This window comes from Porites lutea, chromosome 3, assembly GCF_958299795.1.
Source record: "Porites lutea chromosome 3, jaPorLute2.1, whole genome shotgun sequence".
Classification (NCBI taxonomy): Eukaryota; Metazoa; Cnidaria; class Anthozoa; order Scleractinia; family Poritidae; genus Porites; species Porites lutea.
The window spans coordinates 17842463-17857356 of record NC_133203.1 but is presented as its reverse complement, the minus strand read 5'-3'; the positions used below and the strand labels follow the sequence as shown (position 1 = coordinate 17857356).

Sequence of the window (14894 nt, the reverse complement as noted above, 5' to 3'; positions counted from 1 at the left end):
TACGTTGAATAATATAATAAAAGGTAATTATCTATTTATATAATAAATGGAAGCCAAATTCTTTTCTGAGATAGAAAAAAATATGGATGTTAAAACTATTAAGGATTTTGAGAAAGAATTAAGAAAAAAAATAGTAAATGAGTTTGAAACTCTTAGAAAGAGTAATGATGATCTTTCTAGAATACTAATGGCTGGTGAATGTGAGATGTGGGGAAAAATTCGAAATGAGGAATATTCTTGGTTGAAATTAGATAGTGGCAAAAAGAATAAACTTTTTCGTCTTATTGACATTTATCTGAAATTTGATGAAATAGTTGATAGTGTTAAAGATTTAAATAAAAAAGTTGAGAGTGTTAAGAAACTAAAGAATTTACCAGATGATAGTGAATAAAATTATTTAAAAAAATAAATAAGTAATATATAATGGAAGTCATATCTAAAGTTCTAGATAAATGTGAAGAAAATATTAAAAAATGGTTTAAGAAGATTTTTAATATAAAAGATGAGGAAGAAATTGAAAGTGTTATAATTTACTCTAATAATGGAAAAATATATGAAATAAGTTTTAAGGAATAAAAAAATAATATTTATTAAATATTATTTTTATCCTCCAAAGTATGCTTTTATAAAATCACTGTTGTCATCATCAAAATGAGGGTTATGTATTACATCCAGTATATTATTACCCCGTTGTCTTTCTAACAGATAATATAAACACCAATATCCACAAAGAACAGTACTGCGATTTTGTATTTCATCCATTGAGTAAACTATTAGTTTTCCAGAAGTATGAAAATACTTTAGTGCTTCATTTGGCATTATCAGTCCAAATGGATCAAAGTACTCACCTACTGAATCAAGATTTCTATAACAAACCCAATGTGTTCCAGGACCTTTAATATCATCTAGATTAATTATTCCACATTCTTTTTTTATTTTATGAGGTAGTCCATCCCTACTGTAAATTCCTCTAAAATGTTTAATACCAAGTCTTTTTATCCATTCCATGAGGTCAAAGTTGGATAGAGGTTTAATTACAAAATGAACCCTAGAATGGGAATTGAGTTGAATGGGCTGTTTTTTCCTAGTAGTAGTCCTTTTCCCCTGGATTTGGTCTTTTTTTTTTAACCCCCATTCCTATAGGGTTTTCCCATGTACCAATAAAGGGTGGTGAGTGATAAGGATAACCTTCACCATGTGTGGATGGAGGAGGAGGTGGAACATAAACATTTGCTGTATTAGATGATCCACTTCTATCAACCTGAAGTCCAGATCCAAACATCTTAGATACTAAACTAATTGCCATTGGAATACCAATAGATGCAAGAGTTCCAAGAAATCCTCCTTCTATCTGTTTACGAGTTGGTTTTATAACTAATCGCCCACCTGTTTGATAAGCTTTGTTAATTTGATTTATTTGTGATTTGGTAAATTCTCTTACAATAGGTGGTAACATTGGGAAAAACTGTGGGGGAATTGTTATTCCTTTTCCAAATATTTTATTTAATCCAATTTCTCCAAGTGCAGTTGCAGCACCAGTAGCCAATGCAGGAACAACTTTTGAAACTCCTTTTATTGCGCAAGGAAGAACTTTTGCTCCGAGAGATGCGAGTGATGAAAATAAGTTTCCACCATGTTTTACAGAACGTCTAATCTGTGTCTTACTTATCTTTATATCTGATCCTGTTCCATTTGAAATAGATTTTTTTATTTTAGAAATGTCTTTTTGTCAACATTAACTCATCAGAACCTCGAAGATGTTCATGTTTTAACCGAAGAGTTAGTGGTGATTTATTTAATATTGCAGAAGCCAGTTTTGACTTTTGCCCATCTGTAAGTTTTACTCCGTATTCAATATATGTTGTCATTTATTTATAGAATTATATTAATATTTTTGTGTAGGGTTTAGTAGCACACTTAATGTTGTAATAAATCCTTCAATAATTTCTTTTAATTGATTTCTATTTATAGTGAATATTGACATTTTTCCACGATTTGCTGTTAAAAGAGAACTTAGTATACTTGCCATACCAAATGATGCTTCAGAGTCTAAATTTTTTATTTTCTCTTTTAGATCTGATGTTAAACTTATACCAAGTATTCTTTTTGTTTCAGGATAGTTTAAAATATTTTTTAGAATATTTACACCATTAGTAGATGGGTTTGTAGTTATTGGAATAAGATCTTCATTTTGTAAAACTTTATACTTTTTACCTTTTGGAAATAACTCTTCATCATTAAGCAGATCTTTTGGAGTTGGTTTTGGATTTGGAATAATAGTATTTAAATCTATTAAATCTTTTATCTCTTCATCACCAAAGTCTATTAAATCTTTTTCTTCATTAACAAAATCTATTAAATCTTCTGTAAGTTCTAATAGTTCTTGGTTATTATGAGGTTTATCATTAATAGCTAATAGTTTTGGTGTATTTGATTTTTGTTTATTAAATCTTTTAGAATTTTTTTGATAGTAAATATAACTATTTATTTTTATTACTTCTTTATAAGTTTTTGCAAATTGACTTATACTTATTATCATATTCATTTTACCTTTATTACTTCCTTTTTTTCTTGCATTTAATAATTTATTTATTTGTGATTTTGTGAAGTAAAATATAAATCCTTTTGATTTATTAAATTGGATTAATGAAATAAAATCTAGAATATATTTATCATCAATTTTATTTACTTTTTCTTTTCCAAATTTAATTTCTGCTTTAATAATTTTTTTAACTTTACTTAAATATATTTCTAATACTTTTTTTTCTAAATAAATTAATTTTGGATAATAATTTCCTATTTTATCTTTAATGTTAAATTTTTTCATAAAATCATTAGATGTTTTCTTTTTAGAACCAATTGTATATGTTTTACTTGATGGATTTTTATAGAGAGTAACTTCTTTACTTGGTGGTAATGACCAATAATTATTTTTTGGTGGAAAATATATTCCTGGATTATCTTCACCTTCATTTTCTAATGCTTTAACAATAAGGTTAGTTAGTATTATATTATTATTAAGTGTTTGACGGCAAACTTTTTTAAAGTGTAAACCAGAAAATTTAATTGTATATTTTTTTCATTTTTTATTGCATTTATATTTTCTTTTGCTTTTTCTTTTGTTAGATAAATAAGAAAAGCAACTTTGTTATAATCATTTTTATATTTATAGTCAACATCAATTTCGTAAGAACTATATATTTTTTCTTCTACACATCTTTTTTCAAAATCCCTTTTTTGTTTAATAGTAAGAAAAGTAATACTTGGATTATATATTCCTATTTTATTTTTAAATAATTTTTTAAATACTTCTTCTTGAGATGGAGTTAATCGTTTAATACCTAATAATTTTAACATTATTTATATTTAGTATTAGATTAAGCACGTAGCAATAGTTTTCCTCCTTGCTGTTCGATTTCTGCCACTCTTTCATGTAGAACTAAAGCGTATAAATTATAATCAGCATTTGGATTAGCAGATAGTTCGTAGTGAAATGATAATTTTGTAACTCCATCTTTTATATCCAATTTTTGTTTTGTTAGGTCAAAGTAAACAAATGGGAACAAAGACTCAAAATTTGATCTATTAAGTAGTGTTCCACCTTGAAAGTCATTATTTGCGTAAACATATGACATTACTTCTCTGAAAACTCTTGCTGGATCTGTAGCTGGTTTAAAGTGAATATCAGGGTACTCATTTCCATTTCCAACCTCAAGATAACAACGAGACATTTTAGCATTGTTTGGAAGATTAAAAGTATTGTATAAAAACGGATTTGCTGTTTGTGAATCAATATTGGCTTCGTTAATTCCAAAAACAAATACATGTCGAGGTTTTGAGATTGCATTTGTAATTCTAAAATGACCTGTTTGCTGTTGAGTGTTATTTGATCGCTCTACTACTTCATTAAGATACACCCATTTGTAGGGCTTAAGATAATTTTCCATGTATAGTTTTTGTCCCTCTGAGTTAAATGTCATTCTTGGAACAAATAGTTGAAATCTTGTTAGTACAACTCTACAAGCATTACCTCCAGTTCTCCAAATAAGATTGTTATCTGATTCTAGTTCTATATTCAGCTCAAGTTTTGTATTTGGAAGAAGTTTGTCCTCTAAAGATTCGAAAAAAGAATATCTGTTAAGAGGAATATCACAACTAATTTTTAATGAGTTACCTATTAGCGCTCTTCTTACTGCAAAACCTTCGTTGAAATTAGAATTACTTCCATCAACAAAATTTCTTGCTTCCCATCCATTACCAGCATCATTAGCTCCATGTTGAACTTGTCTTGTTGAGAACCTCGTTCCATTTGCATTTCTTGTTGTATCAAGATAGTAAAATTCGTTTGTAGCAACACTCTTAACATAAGAAGGATTATACTCAAGTAAATTCTTAATATTTACTATATGATTAGCATAGTTGCAACTGTAAACATCTCGCCCATTTGCTAGGATTGATAATTTTTCAATTAAACTATTTGATCCATTTACTATTCCCGATTGTGCGTTATTATTATTAAAATCAGTTCCATCTAAAAGTTGAACTTTGAAATCTACTGAAAATCGCGCGTTATACCAATCAAAAGGAGTAGCTTCTCCTGTGTTATCAGCAACAAATCTATGACCTGTTTTAGTTTGATTAGCATTATTTGCAGGTGTTGCTAAAGCCTGTTCAAGGTCAAAAACAACATCTTCATATCTTTCTAAATATTTTGGATTTCTAAAAGACTTCATTTTATTTTAATAATTATATAATTTTCTCTTACGTGTTGAACCTCCACTAAGAATGGAAAGCACACTATCATTTGCTTCTTGTTGTGTGTTTGGAATTGTTTCAACATTTTTATTAAAAGTAACTTTTTTTGCAGATGGGTTTTGGGGACTCTCCCCTTTGGATAACATTTGAACTATTTTATCACCAGCCTTTTTACCTACATGTTCACCAGTTTTTGTTGCAGCTGCTGTTACCGCTTTTTGAGCACCCTTTTTAGCAGCTTTTTTTACTGTCTTTCCAAATATTTTTTTACCAACCGATTTAAACATATCCATCATTCCTTCTCCATAAATATGTTGTCTTGTATATCTACCCAATTCAGGGTCAAGTTTCATTTTAAACTCTGATTGTCTCATCATTTTATTTTAATAGTTATATTACATCGAGTGAAGTATCAAAGTCATAAACCAATCTATACCATTAAAATTTACTGGTCTTCCAAGTGAGTCTGTCACATATATTCTCATTTCATCAATGTTAAATGATGATAAAGGACAATACAGAGGTCTTTTAGGCTCAAACGTAAATGGATAAGACCTTGTGAGATTGTCTGTTGGTACCACAGCAATAGTATTAGTATTTATTCCATTTACAATACTATTAGTTATTGCGGTTGTGTTGATATTTAACACATCAATCGAATTTGTGATATTTGGTAGTTTTGTTCCATACTCTGTTTTTGTAATAAGTTTCTTTTCAAATCCAATTAGGTCTCCAAATTTTGTTCCTCTCAGATCAAGTTGATAATCACCTTCAATTGAAATTAAAACTCGATATGTAGATAGTATAAAAGTTAGATTGATTGAATAAGTTTTATTTCCATTTGAATCTGTTGAGTGATGAGACTTTTGAGACATATATTGATGAATGTAATCGTTGATATCTGAGTAGGAATACGCTCCATCTACAAAAGTAATTGTTTGCCAGGTGGATCCATCGTGGGTGTATTTAATTTTGTTATTACCATAATCACTACTAATGTTATACCAAGAGTAAGTCATAGACAGCCGATCAAGAGCAAGTTCGTGTTTCTTATCAGGGTCAAGTTTCAGAGATGGATTAAACTTAATAGTAAAATCACCAGGTTTGTTTGTTCCTCTTTTTTCCCTATTTAATGAGGAAATGTGAATAGCTCGTTCTTCCATTTTATTTATTAAGTATATAATTTTTTAGTAAATCATTAAGTTGTTTCTTTGAGATTACTTTCATTTTGTTAAGAAGATGTGCTATATGAGAAAACTCATTTATAACACCATTATTCCCAGCAAGAATTGAACCACCGAGTAATTCAAGTCTGTCTAGAAGTTGATGAGGGTTGTTAAAGTAAATACCTTCTCCTATTTTATATTTAAGCGAACTTAAGTAATCTTTCATGTATTTTTATATTTAATTAGTGTTCCTTTTTGCATTTTTTTAATTTCAGTTTCAGTTTCATATAATGGAGATGGATTTTTAGCTTTCTTTCTACCACTAATTTCACCAGTTAACTGTTTTATATCACCTTTTAATTCTTCTAAAGTTAGATTTAAATCTTTAGGATTAATTTCAAAAAAATCATTTGGTCTTGGGTATCCAAATTCTTTTAATAAATCTAAATCTCTTCCTATAAAGTTTTTTTCTAAATTTAAATATCTATCTTTATTAGAACTATACCCTGGTAACCAATTTTCATCCCAACCTTTTTCATTGTCATAATCATCCAAATCTTCTCCAACATATGGTAATTCTCTCATATCAGCTAATCGGTTAAACTGTTCAAAACCTTGAGTAAGAGCAAGTTGATTTTTTTTAAGTTGTGCTATAGTTGCGTTTTGCTGCTCATCAATACTTTTTTTAATACTATCTTGAGATTTAATAAGTGGTTTAAATGTTTCTTTAAATCCTTCCCGTACATCTTGTTTTTGCCATTTTGTTGTTTTTATAACATCTCTCACCTGTCGAGTCAAAGCATCAGCTTCAATTTTATTTCTTGCAAGTTTTTTGTATTCTTCAACATCCATTTTTATTTAATATGTATATTAGATAAAATGGAAATACCAAACTATGATAGTGGCGACAACCCAGATAAGAAATATAAACAGTTATTTCCTTACATGCCATCAAATACATTTCGGATGTTAATCTGTGGTAATAGTGGAAGCGGTAAAACTAATCTGTTGTACCATATGTTAATCAAACCACTGTTGTACTATGATGAGATTTATCTTTACGCGCGTAATCTAGAACAGGATAAGTATCAAAAGCTAATTCAAAAAATGAGGGAGTTAAGTCATAAACTAGGGTATGAATACTTCATGTAAGTAATGACGAAATAATCCCAGTGACAGAAATGGATTACGAAGACAATCAAAAACTTGTAATATTTGATGACTATGTTTGTGATAAAAACCAGAGACAACTGATTGATTATTTCATTCAAGGACGACATAAGAATTGTTCGGTGGTGTACCTCAGTCAATCGTTTTATAAAACACCAAAGGACATTCGTCTGAATTGTTCTCATTACTGTTTATACGAATTTCCATCATCGAGGGAGTCTAATAGAATATCATCTGAGTTAGGAGTTAGTAAAGAAGATTACCACTCAGCAACTAAAAAACCTTATTCATTTTTATACGTTGATAAACCAAAAAAACGTATTGCAAAAAACTTTACTGGTAATCTAACCAATAATTAAAAATGGGAATATTTAACGAACAATCTTCAGATCATCCCTTTGCTAAGGGAATTCAAGGTGCTCCAGGAGTAGGGTTTAATCTCACTTCAAGTGGGGATTATGATATGATAAATAAAAAACTAAGAAATGTTGGTGCACCTAGTACTAATACTGATGCTGCTACAAAAAAGTATGTTGATGATAATTCCAGTGGATCACCCTCAACATCAAGACTAACAGTTGACTCAAACATTGATATGAAAGATACATACCGAATTAAAAATCTTAAAACACCACTGGATTCTAAAGATCCAGCAACAAAATATTACGTAGACAACACATTTCTTGACAGAGATGGATCTTACCCAATGAAAGGAAATCTTAATATGGACAACAATCGAATATTAAATCTACCAGCTCCAAATGGACCCAAACAACCAACACCACTATCTTTCACAGATTTAAAATATCTTCATGTTACTGGAACAAATAGTATGGCTAATAATTTAAACATGAATAACAAAAAAATAAATCACTTAGCTTTACCAACAAGCTTAAATGATGCTGCAAACAAAAAATATGTAGATGATACACTTTTATTAAATCATGTGGCTATGAGTAATTATTTGAAAAAAGATGGTACTGTTGCAATGACAGGAAACCTAAATCTTAGTGGTAATAAAATAGTTGGTCTCGCAACTCCAACATCAAATACAGATGCTGCAACAAAGAAATATGTGGATGATAATAGTGGAAGTCCAGATTTAAGTGATTATTTAGAAAAAGATGGTACTGTTGCAATGACTGGTAATCTTAATCTTGGTAATAATAAAATAGTTAACCTCAGTGACCCCACCACAGATCAACAAGCTGCTAATCGAGGATGGGTTCGTAAACAAATAGACCGCCTTGATCATCATTCTGGAGATGGAACAAGTGGTGTATTTACTATAACAGATCCAGCTGCGCCCACGACTTTGTATCTACAATATATCTCAGGTTCATCATTTGATGATTTTGTTTTTACATCATCAGCACCTGGTCAACCTCTTGTGGGGTGGAAACCAACTGCTAACACATACATTAATAAAATAGAATTTCAATTTGGTTCGCGAAATATAAACGTTGACTTTTTGTGGTTTATACCCACAGATTCCTCTCATTCCAATTCTAACTTTTGGGTAAGTGGAAATCGAACTGGCACTTGGTCATTAAATATACACAAGTCTTGGAATTATAATATGTCAGGAGTAAAACTAAGAACCCATAACAATTCAAATCACACAGCTATCACTTGTCGGTTATTCACTGATCTACCCAAAGCGATAACCAAACCACTTAAGAGAATAGAAATAAACACACCTAAAATTGTAATAAGTGGGGTTATAAAAGCCGATGTCAACCTTGGTGATAATAAAATAAAGAATCTGGGTGTACCAACCCAAGACAATGAAGCAGTAACCAAAGGTTATGTCGACAATCTAGTTCATCTTACTGCAGTTCAACCAAGTCATTACAAAAATGAGTTTGCTTATCTCATGTCAAGTGGGTCTCAATGGACTGATGAAATGGATGGAGGAGTTAGTTTTGGTATAAGAAGTATAGGAGATTTATCTCCTTCTAAAGGTAATTTTCATGACTATAACCACAAAGTTATTTACATGTCTATAACAAAAAATTCTCAAGGTAAATATATTTATAAGATGGGAATTAATTTTTACAGACTAACTGCAAATACTGATTACACATTGTGTTTAGAAATACTCAACACTGATTATAATCTTTGGAATAATACTAAAATAAGTGTTGACAAAGGAACTTCAACAGGATTGTCAATTGGAAATGTAGTTGTAAAAAAACTATCCCATAGGTATACTGATTCAACAGGGAATACACAAACTATGTACTACCACAGAATAATAGTTAATTTCCGAAAGTTAATATCTGGTAATAGGTTCTTTCTTCACATTTTGGTTGATATTCTTCGTGGTGGATATAACCTGGCTGCATATCCGAGACAGTTTTTAGGGGTTTATATGATTGCTTATGGTATTATGGGTACATTTAGCAATATCGATCCAGATAAAGTTTACGACTATCACACCGCATTTGATATTAAACCAACAGAAGTTAAGTATAATGTTGACATTAACACAAATAATAAAAAAATACTAAATATTGCTCTCGATAGAAATAGTAACAATAGCGCTGCCACAGTTGCTATGGTGAATGAGTTAGTTGATTATACAACAAATATTGTTTACAGAAAATATTTTAGTGATTTCTTTGACTTTACTGATGCAAATAGTTATGTATTAAATAAACAAGCATCTGGAGTTATTTTTAATGCTTTATCCTCGGTTACAGGTAATTCTGCAAGAAATCTTACTTTTCCAAGTAAAACAGTTGATATAATAAAAAAAGATGGACTGAATGTTAATGGTTATACTATTTCTTATTCACCTGCTACTGGCCAAACAAGTTACACATTATGTTTAGTTTTTACTCATTGGAGAAATAGGAATTTTAGCATAACTAAAAAAGATATAAATAATAATCAAAATTTATTTTTATTATATTATCTTAATTCAAATACTTCACTAAATATACATATCAGTAATAAAAGTTATAATATAGCAATTCCAAATAGTCTTAATGGAAAAAAAAGTAGTTTTATGGTTAACAGAAAGTATTAACAATAGTACTACAAAAGTTAACATAAGTAACTACTCCGCAGAAATAGTTTGTCCAGTTGTTAGTTATTCAGCTAATCAAAAATTTGAGTTTTTAAATCAAGATGGAGTAATAGAAAAGTTTATGTATTCACCAAACTTTTACGACACTGACTCTGTAGAATTCCACAAAATATTTCTTCAAGAAAAGTTAAATGGAAGTTATATATTGTAATTATAAATGAAAAGAAATAGTAGTAAAAGAAAGAGTATTTTTTAATTTAATCATATCGATAAATCTTTAACAGAGGAACAATATAATACTATTACTAATCTCTATAAACATTACCATAAGAAACAATGGTGCTATAAAAAATGTTATAAAAGCTATAAATTTCTAGATAATTTTTTTACTATTACTAGTTTATCTCTTATTGCCGTTGGCACTATTACAGGAGGACTAACATTAAATCCTGTTATTCTTGGAGTAATAAATGGTGCAGGAGTAATTTTTGGTGGAATTACAAAAAAGAAGGATTTTAAAAAGAAGATAGAAACATCAAAGCTGGCTTATACTACTTATGAGAAAGTATTAGTAGAACTACGATCAGCACTCAGAGGAGATGAGTGGAATAAGGAAGAGTTTGTAGATCGTATTAAGATTCTGGATGAAATGATAATTGATCAATGTCCATCGAGTGTTGATAACTTTGTTGAGAAGTATAAAAATAAATATAATATAGATTAAATATTAAAATTAATATTTAATCTAAAATATATTTTTTTCTTCTAATATGATTAAAATATAATCTAAGTAATATAAATTTTTTTATTTCTAAAAAATTAATACATTTATAAAAATAATTAATTCTTGATTTATTTTCTAGTTCACTAATTCTATTTATAGCATTAACAACTTTATATATTTGACTTAGATTTTCTCTTTCAAATAAAACTTTTGGTTTAATAGTTTCTATAAAGAATTCCATTTCTTTAATTAAATCATCAAACGAATCTTTATAATTTTTTTTAATATAATTTACTAAACCTGTATTATTTTTCCATTCACATGAGAAAATATTATTTCTATTTATAAAATCTAAATATTTTTTATAAATATCAGGTTTATTCTTGCTAGTATATTTTTCAAAAGAGTCAATGATAAATAATCCTTCATTTATTAACTTTTGTTCTTTTTTTTAATTATATTTTCCATTTTATACAATAATTTATATTCTTTAATTTATTTTTCAATTCTATGAAATACTTTTGACTTAGAAAACTAAATAAAATATAGATTAAATATTAAATTAATATTTAATCTAAATCTTTTTCTATTTGTTCTACTATAAACTTTTCACACTCATCAAAGAAATTCAATCTCGATTGATTTGGTAGTTTATAAAATTCATTTACTACCCAAACCACATCACAAACATCATTTATATTATCTCTATCAAATCCTTTATAAACCAAATCACAAACATTATTTTTTTTATATTTATCAAATCCCTTATGACTATATTTTTTAAAGTCAAAACCCATTCGTGAAAAGTAATAAGAATTAATAAAAAAATCTATAACATTATTAGAATTATTCATTATTTTAGACTTATAATAATTTCTTTTATTTCTAAAATCTAAATATTTTTTATAAATATGAGGATGTTTCTTATACAAATATCCTTCAAAAGAGTCTATGAATTGCAAACCTTTTTTTATAAGCTTTTGTTCTTTTTTGTATATTTCATCTTCCATTTTATATAATAATTTATATTCTTTAAATTATTTTCCAATTCTATGAAATACTTTTAGCAGTTTCAATATTAAAATAAAAATATTGAAATCTAATCCAAGTATCTAAATCTATATTTTTTTTTATCTTTTTTCGAATATGTTGATTTATACTTATTTCTACAAATCTTTGAAATTTTATCAGAACTAATACCCAATTCAATTGATGCTTTTTTCATAGAAATAAATCTTCTTTCTTTTCCATCTTCAATACAAGTAGAAATTATTGCCTTATTTTTACTTTTTCCAACATTTTGCTCATGAGTAAGTATTTGCAAATTTTTTAACCTATTATCAGATTTACAAGAGTTGATATGGTCAATCTCAAAACATCTCGGAATTGGTCCGCGAAAAACCTCGTAAACAAATCTATGATAATAGTAAGACTTTGATTTTTCCAGTTTTTTATTATAAACTCTAAAATATAAATATCCATTAGAATCTTTATTTTTATTTAATATTTTTTTTTTAAAGAATATATATCACCATCTTTATTTGCTGCATAATCAAAAAATATTTGATGTTTATAATATTCTACTCCATCTACTATAATTAATCTTTTATTTTCTTTTTTTAAATTTGTTATAGTAACCATATTTTCTAATAGAAGGAAGAACTATAGAAAACACCCAATCTCTAAAAAAAATAGCAGTTGGAACTTTAGATTTAAAAACAAGTTCATAGAACCCTGGTTCATTAATTATTATACAATTTTGTTCTCCTCCAAGGGGGCCCTGAATTGGGGCCTCCTTTTTATATTTTTGACTTACATGTTTATTTATTGCATTACGTGTTTTTTTATACCCAAGTATTTCAGCAACATCTTTGGCTTTAAACCAAACATTACAGTCTTCATCAATATAAGATTTAAACTTAATTCCAAGATTTCTATTTATAAAATATTTCTCTATAAAATTTTCCATTTTAATTTATTTCTTTTATTTCTTTAAGCCCTTAATTATTTTTTTTTATTCTAAACATAAAATAGAAAATGATTAGTACAATAGTAAATTATGTTAATCTTTACTTTCCAACTTATAAAACTCCTCTTTACCCAGATAATTACATAAAAGCTTGTCTGGTTTATCAGTTTCTCTATGCAAAGTATTTTACACAAAAACTAAAAACAGATAAAATTATTTACAAACTTATAGAAGCAAGACACTACCTAAACTCCGATTCAAATATAATTACAAATCATCTAATATTTACACTCGCTTTTAAAGCTTTCTGGAAACACTACCGCATTGGAAGAGGATGTGTATATGCTATAAACACACCTTTCAAAAAATGTGAAGTACTTGGTTATCTCACTGGTATAATTTACTGGTGTTTTCATAAAGGTTTAATATAATCATTAAATAAAATGGATGAAGTAGTTATAAAGAAAAAAGATGTAGATCGTCTTGCTAAAGAACTACTAAAAGAAGTATTTGATTTTTTTCAAGATGAGTATATAACTGAAAAATTTCTAGAAATGAAAGTACAAAAATCAAAATTCCTTAATCGTCTTGTTTTTAATCATATTCTTTATTTAAACAAAAAAGGTGAAAAAGAAAATGTAATACATAAACAATTTTTAGAATATTTTTTTAATAAAGATTTTAAAGGTTATTAATTTAAAAAAGAATTTGAACACCTTTCAAAACTTGTGGATGAAGCAATGAAAGATGATGGTATTGATACAGAAGGAATATATTTAACTCTTAATGATTTAAATTTACATGTGGAAATTGATGGTGATTTATATTTTAAAAAAGAATCATTTTTAGATATATATAGAGTATTTGACAATGGTTATAGTTATCTATTAAAAAAACCCACTGACTCTAAAATAAGTTATCTATTAAGAGATCCCACTGACACTCCTCTCTCTCAAATTATAAAAGATTAAATTTTATATTTTTAAAAATATAAAATTATTTATTTAACCCTTTATAACAATTCCACCATTTTTCACAAATCTCTAAAGTTATAGAACTAATATTAAGTTTGATAAGTTTATACTTTTCACAACCCATCTCCTCCAAAATTTTTTTTTGTTAAATAATTAATATTTATCATTCTCTTTCTAAAGTATTGTTTGTTTAGTATTTCCATGATATGATTATCTATTTTTGTTAATTTATCGTAAAGTTCACATTTTTCTTCATCATTTAAGTTTATTCTTTTAGAAATTTCATTTACCTTTTTTTCATAGTGGTATTTCCTATGGTAAATACTCTTTTTTTTATAATGTAGTCTATCCAAATCTTTTACATCAAATAACCCTAATACATGGCCGTTTTCTGTTCCACATTCATCACAAATTTTGTACCCAGAATCTATTGTAAAAAATTCAGTATTTGAACAATTTAAACAACCACTTTTTACCTTTTTACTCTCAACTTTATATTTATGTAGTATACCCCAATTTTTTTTATTTCTTCTTCTGTGTAAGACATTTATTATTTATACTTTATTTACTTTTAAATTTTTTTTATCTAAACGCCAAAGTATTAACTTTATCTTCAAGAACCTTTCTTTTATCATCTTCATTACTCAGAGCTATTTTATTAACTTCTTTTGAATAAATATCATGTTTCTCACTTCTTATTATCTTCATAGATCTCATTTGTTTTTTATCCAAAAATAAACAATTAACATAGTCATCAAAATCTATTTTCTTTTTTACAACATTTTTCTTTATTCCTTTACACTTTCTTACTTCATTTTCCTCCTCAATTTTAAAACTATAAAGTTTGGGTCGCAATCCAACAAAATGTGTTATCTGTTTTCCAGCTACTTCATCTTTAAACATTCCTATAACTTTTTTATTTACTCCTGTTGGTATTCCAGATGGATGTTTAGGAGGATAATCTGAAGTATCAAACTTGGTTAAAATATCAGAACTTATATCTTTATAAAAATCTTTTGTTTTAATTTGGTACATTAATGAATCCGTATCTGTAAACAATAATTCTGCATTGTTTCCATATTTTACTTTAATATATGTGTAA

At 27.5% G+C, this 14894-nt stretch overlaps 1 protein-coding gene across 1 annotated transcript in view; it reads right to left on the bottom strand.

Moving 5' to 3' along the window:
- Positions 1–14374: 14374 nt before the first annotated feature.
- Positions 14375–14894, bottom strand: part of LOC140931751 (uncharacterized) — a 3479-nt gene continuing 2959 nt past the window's right edge. Inside the window, exon 3 of the mRNA XM_073381499.1 lies at positions 14375–14894. This exon is cut by the window's right edge and continues 229 nt beyond it. Within this exon, the coding sequence (XP_073237600.1) occupies positions 14375–14894 (520 nt within the window).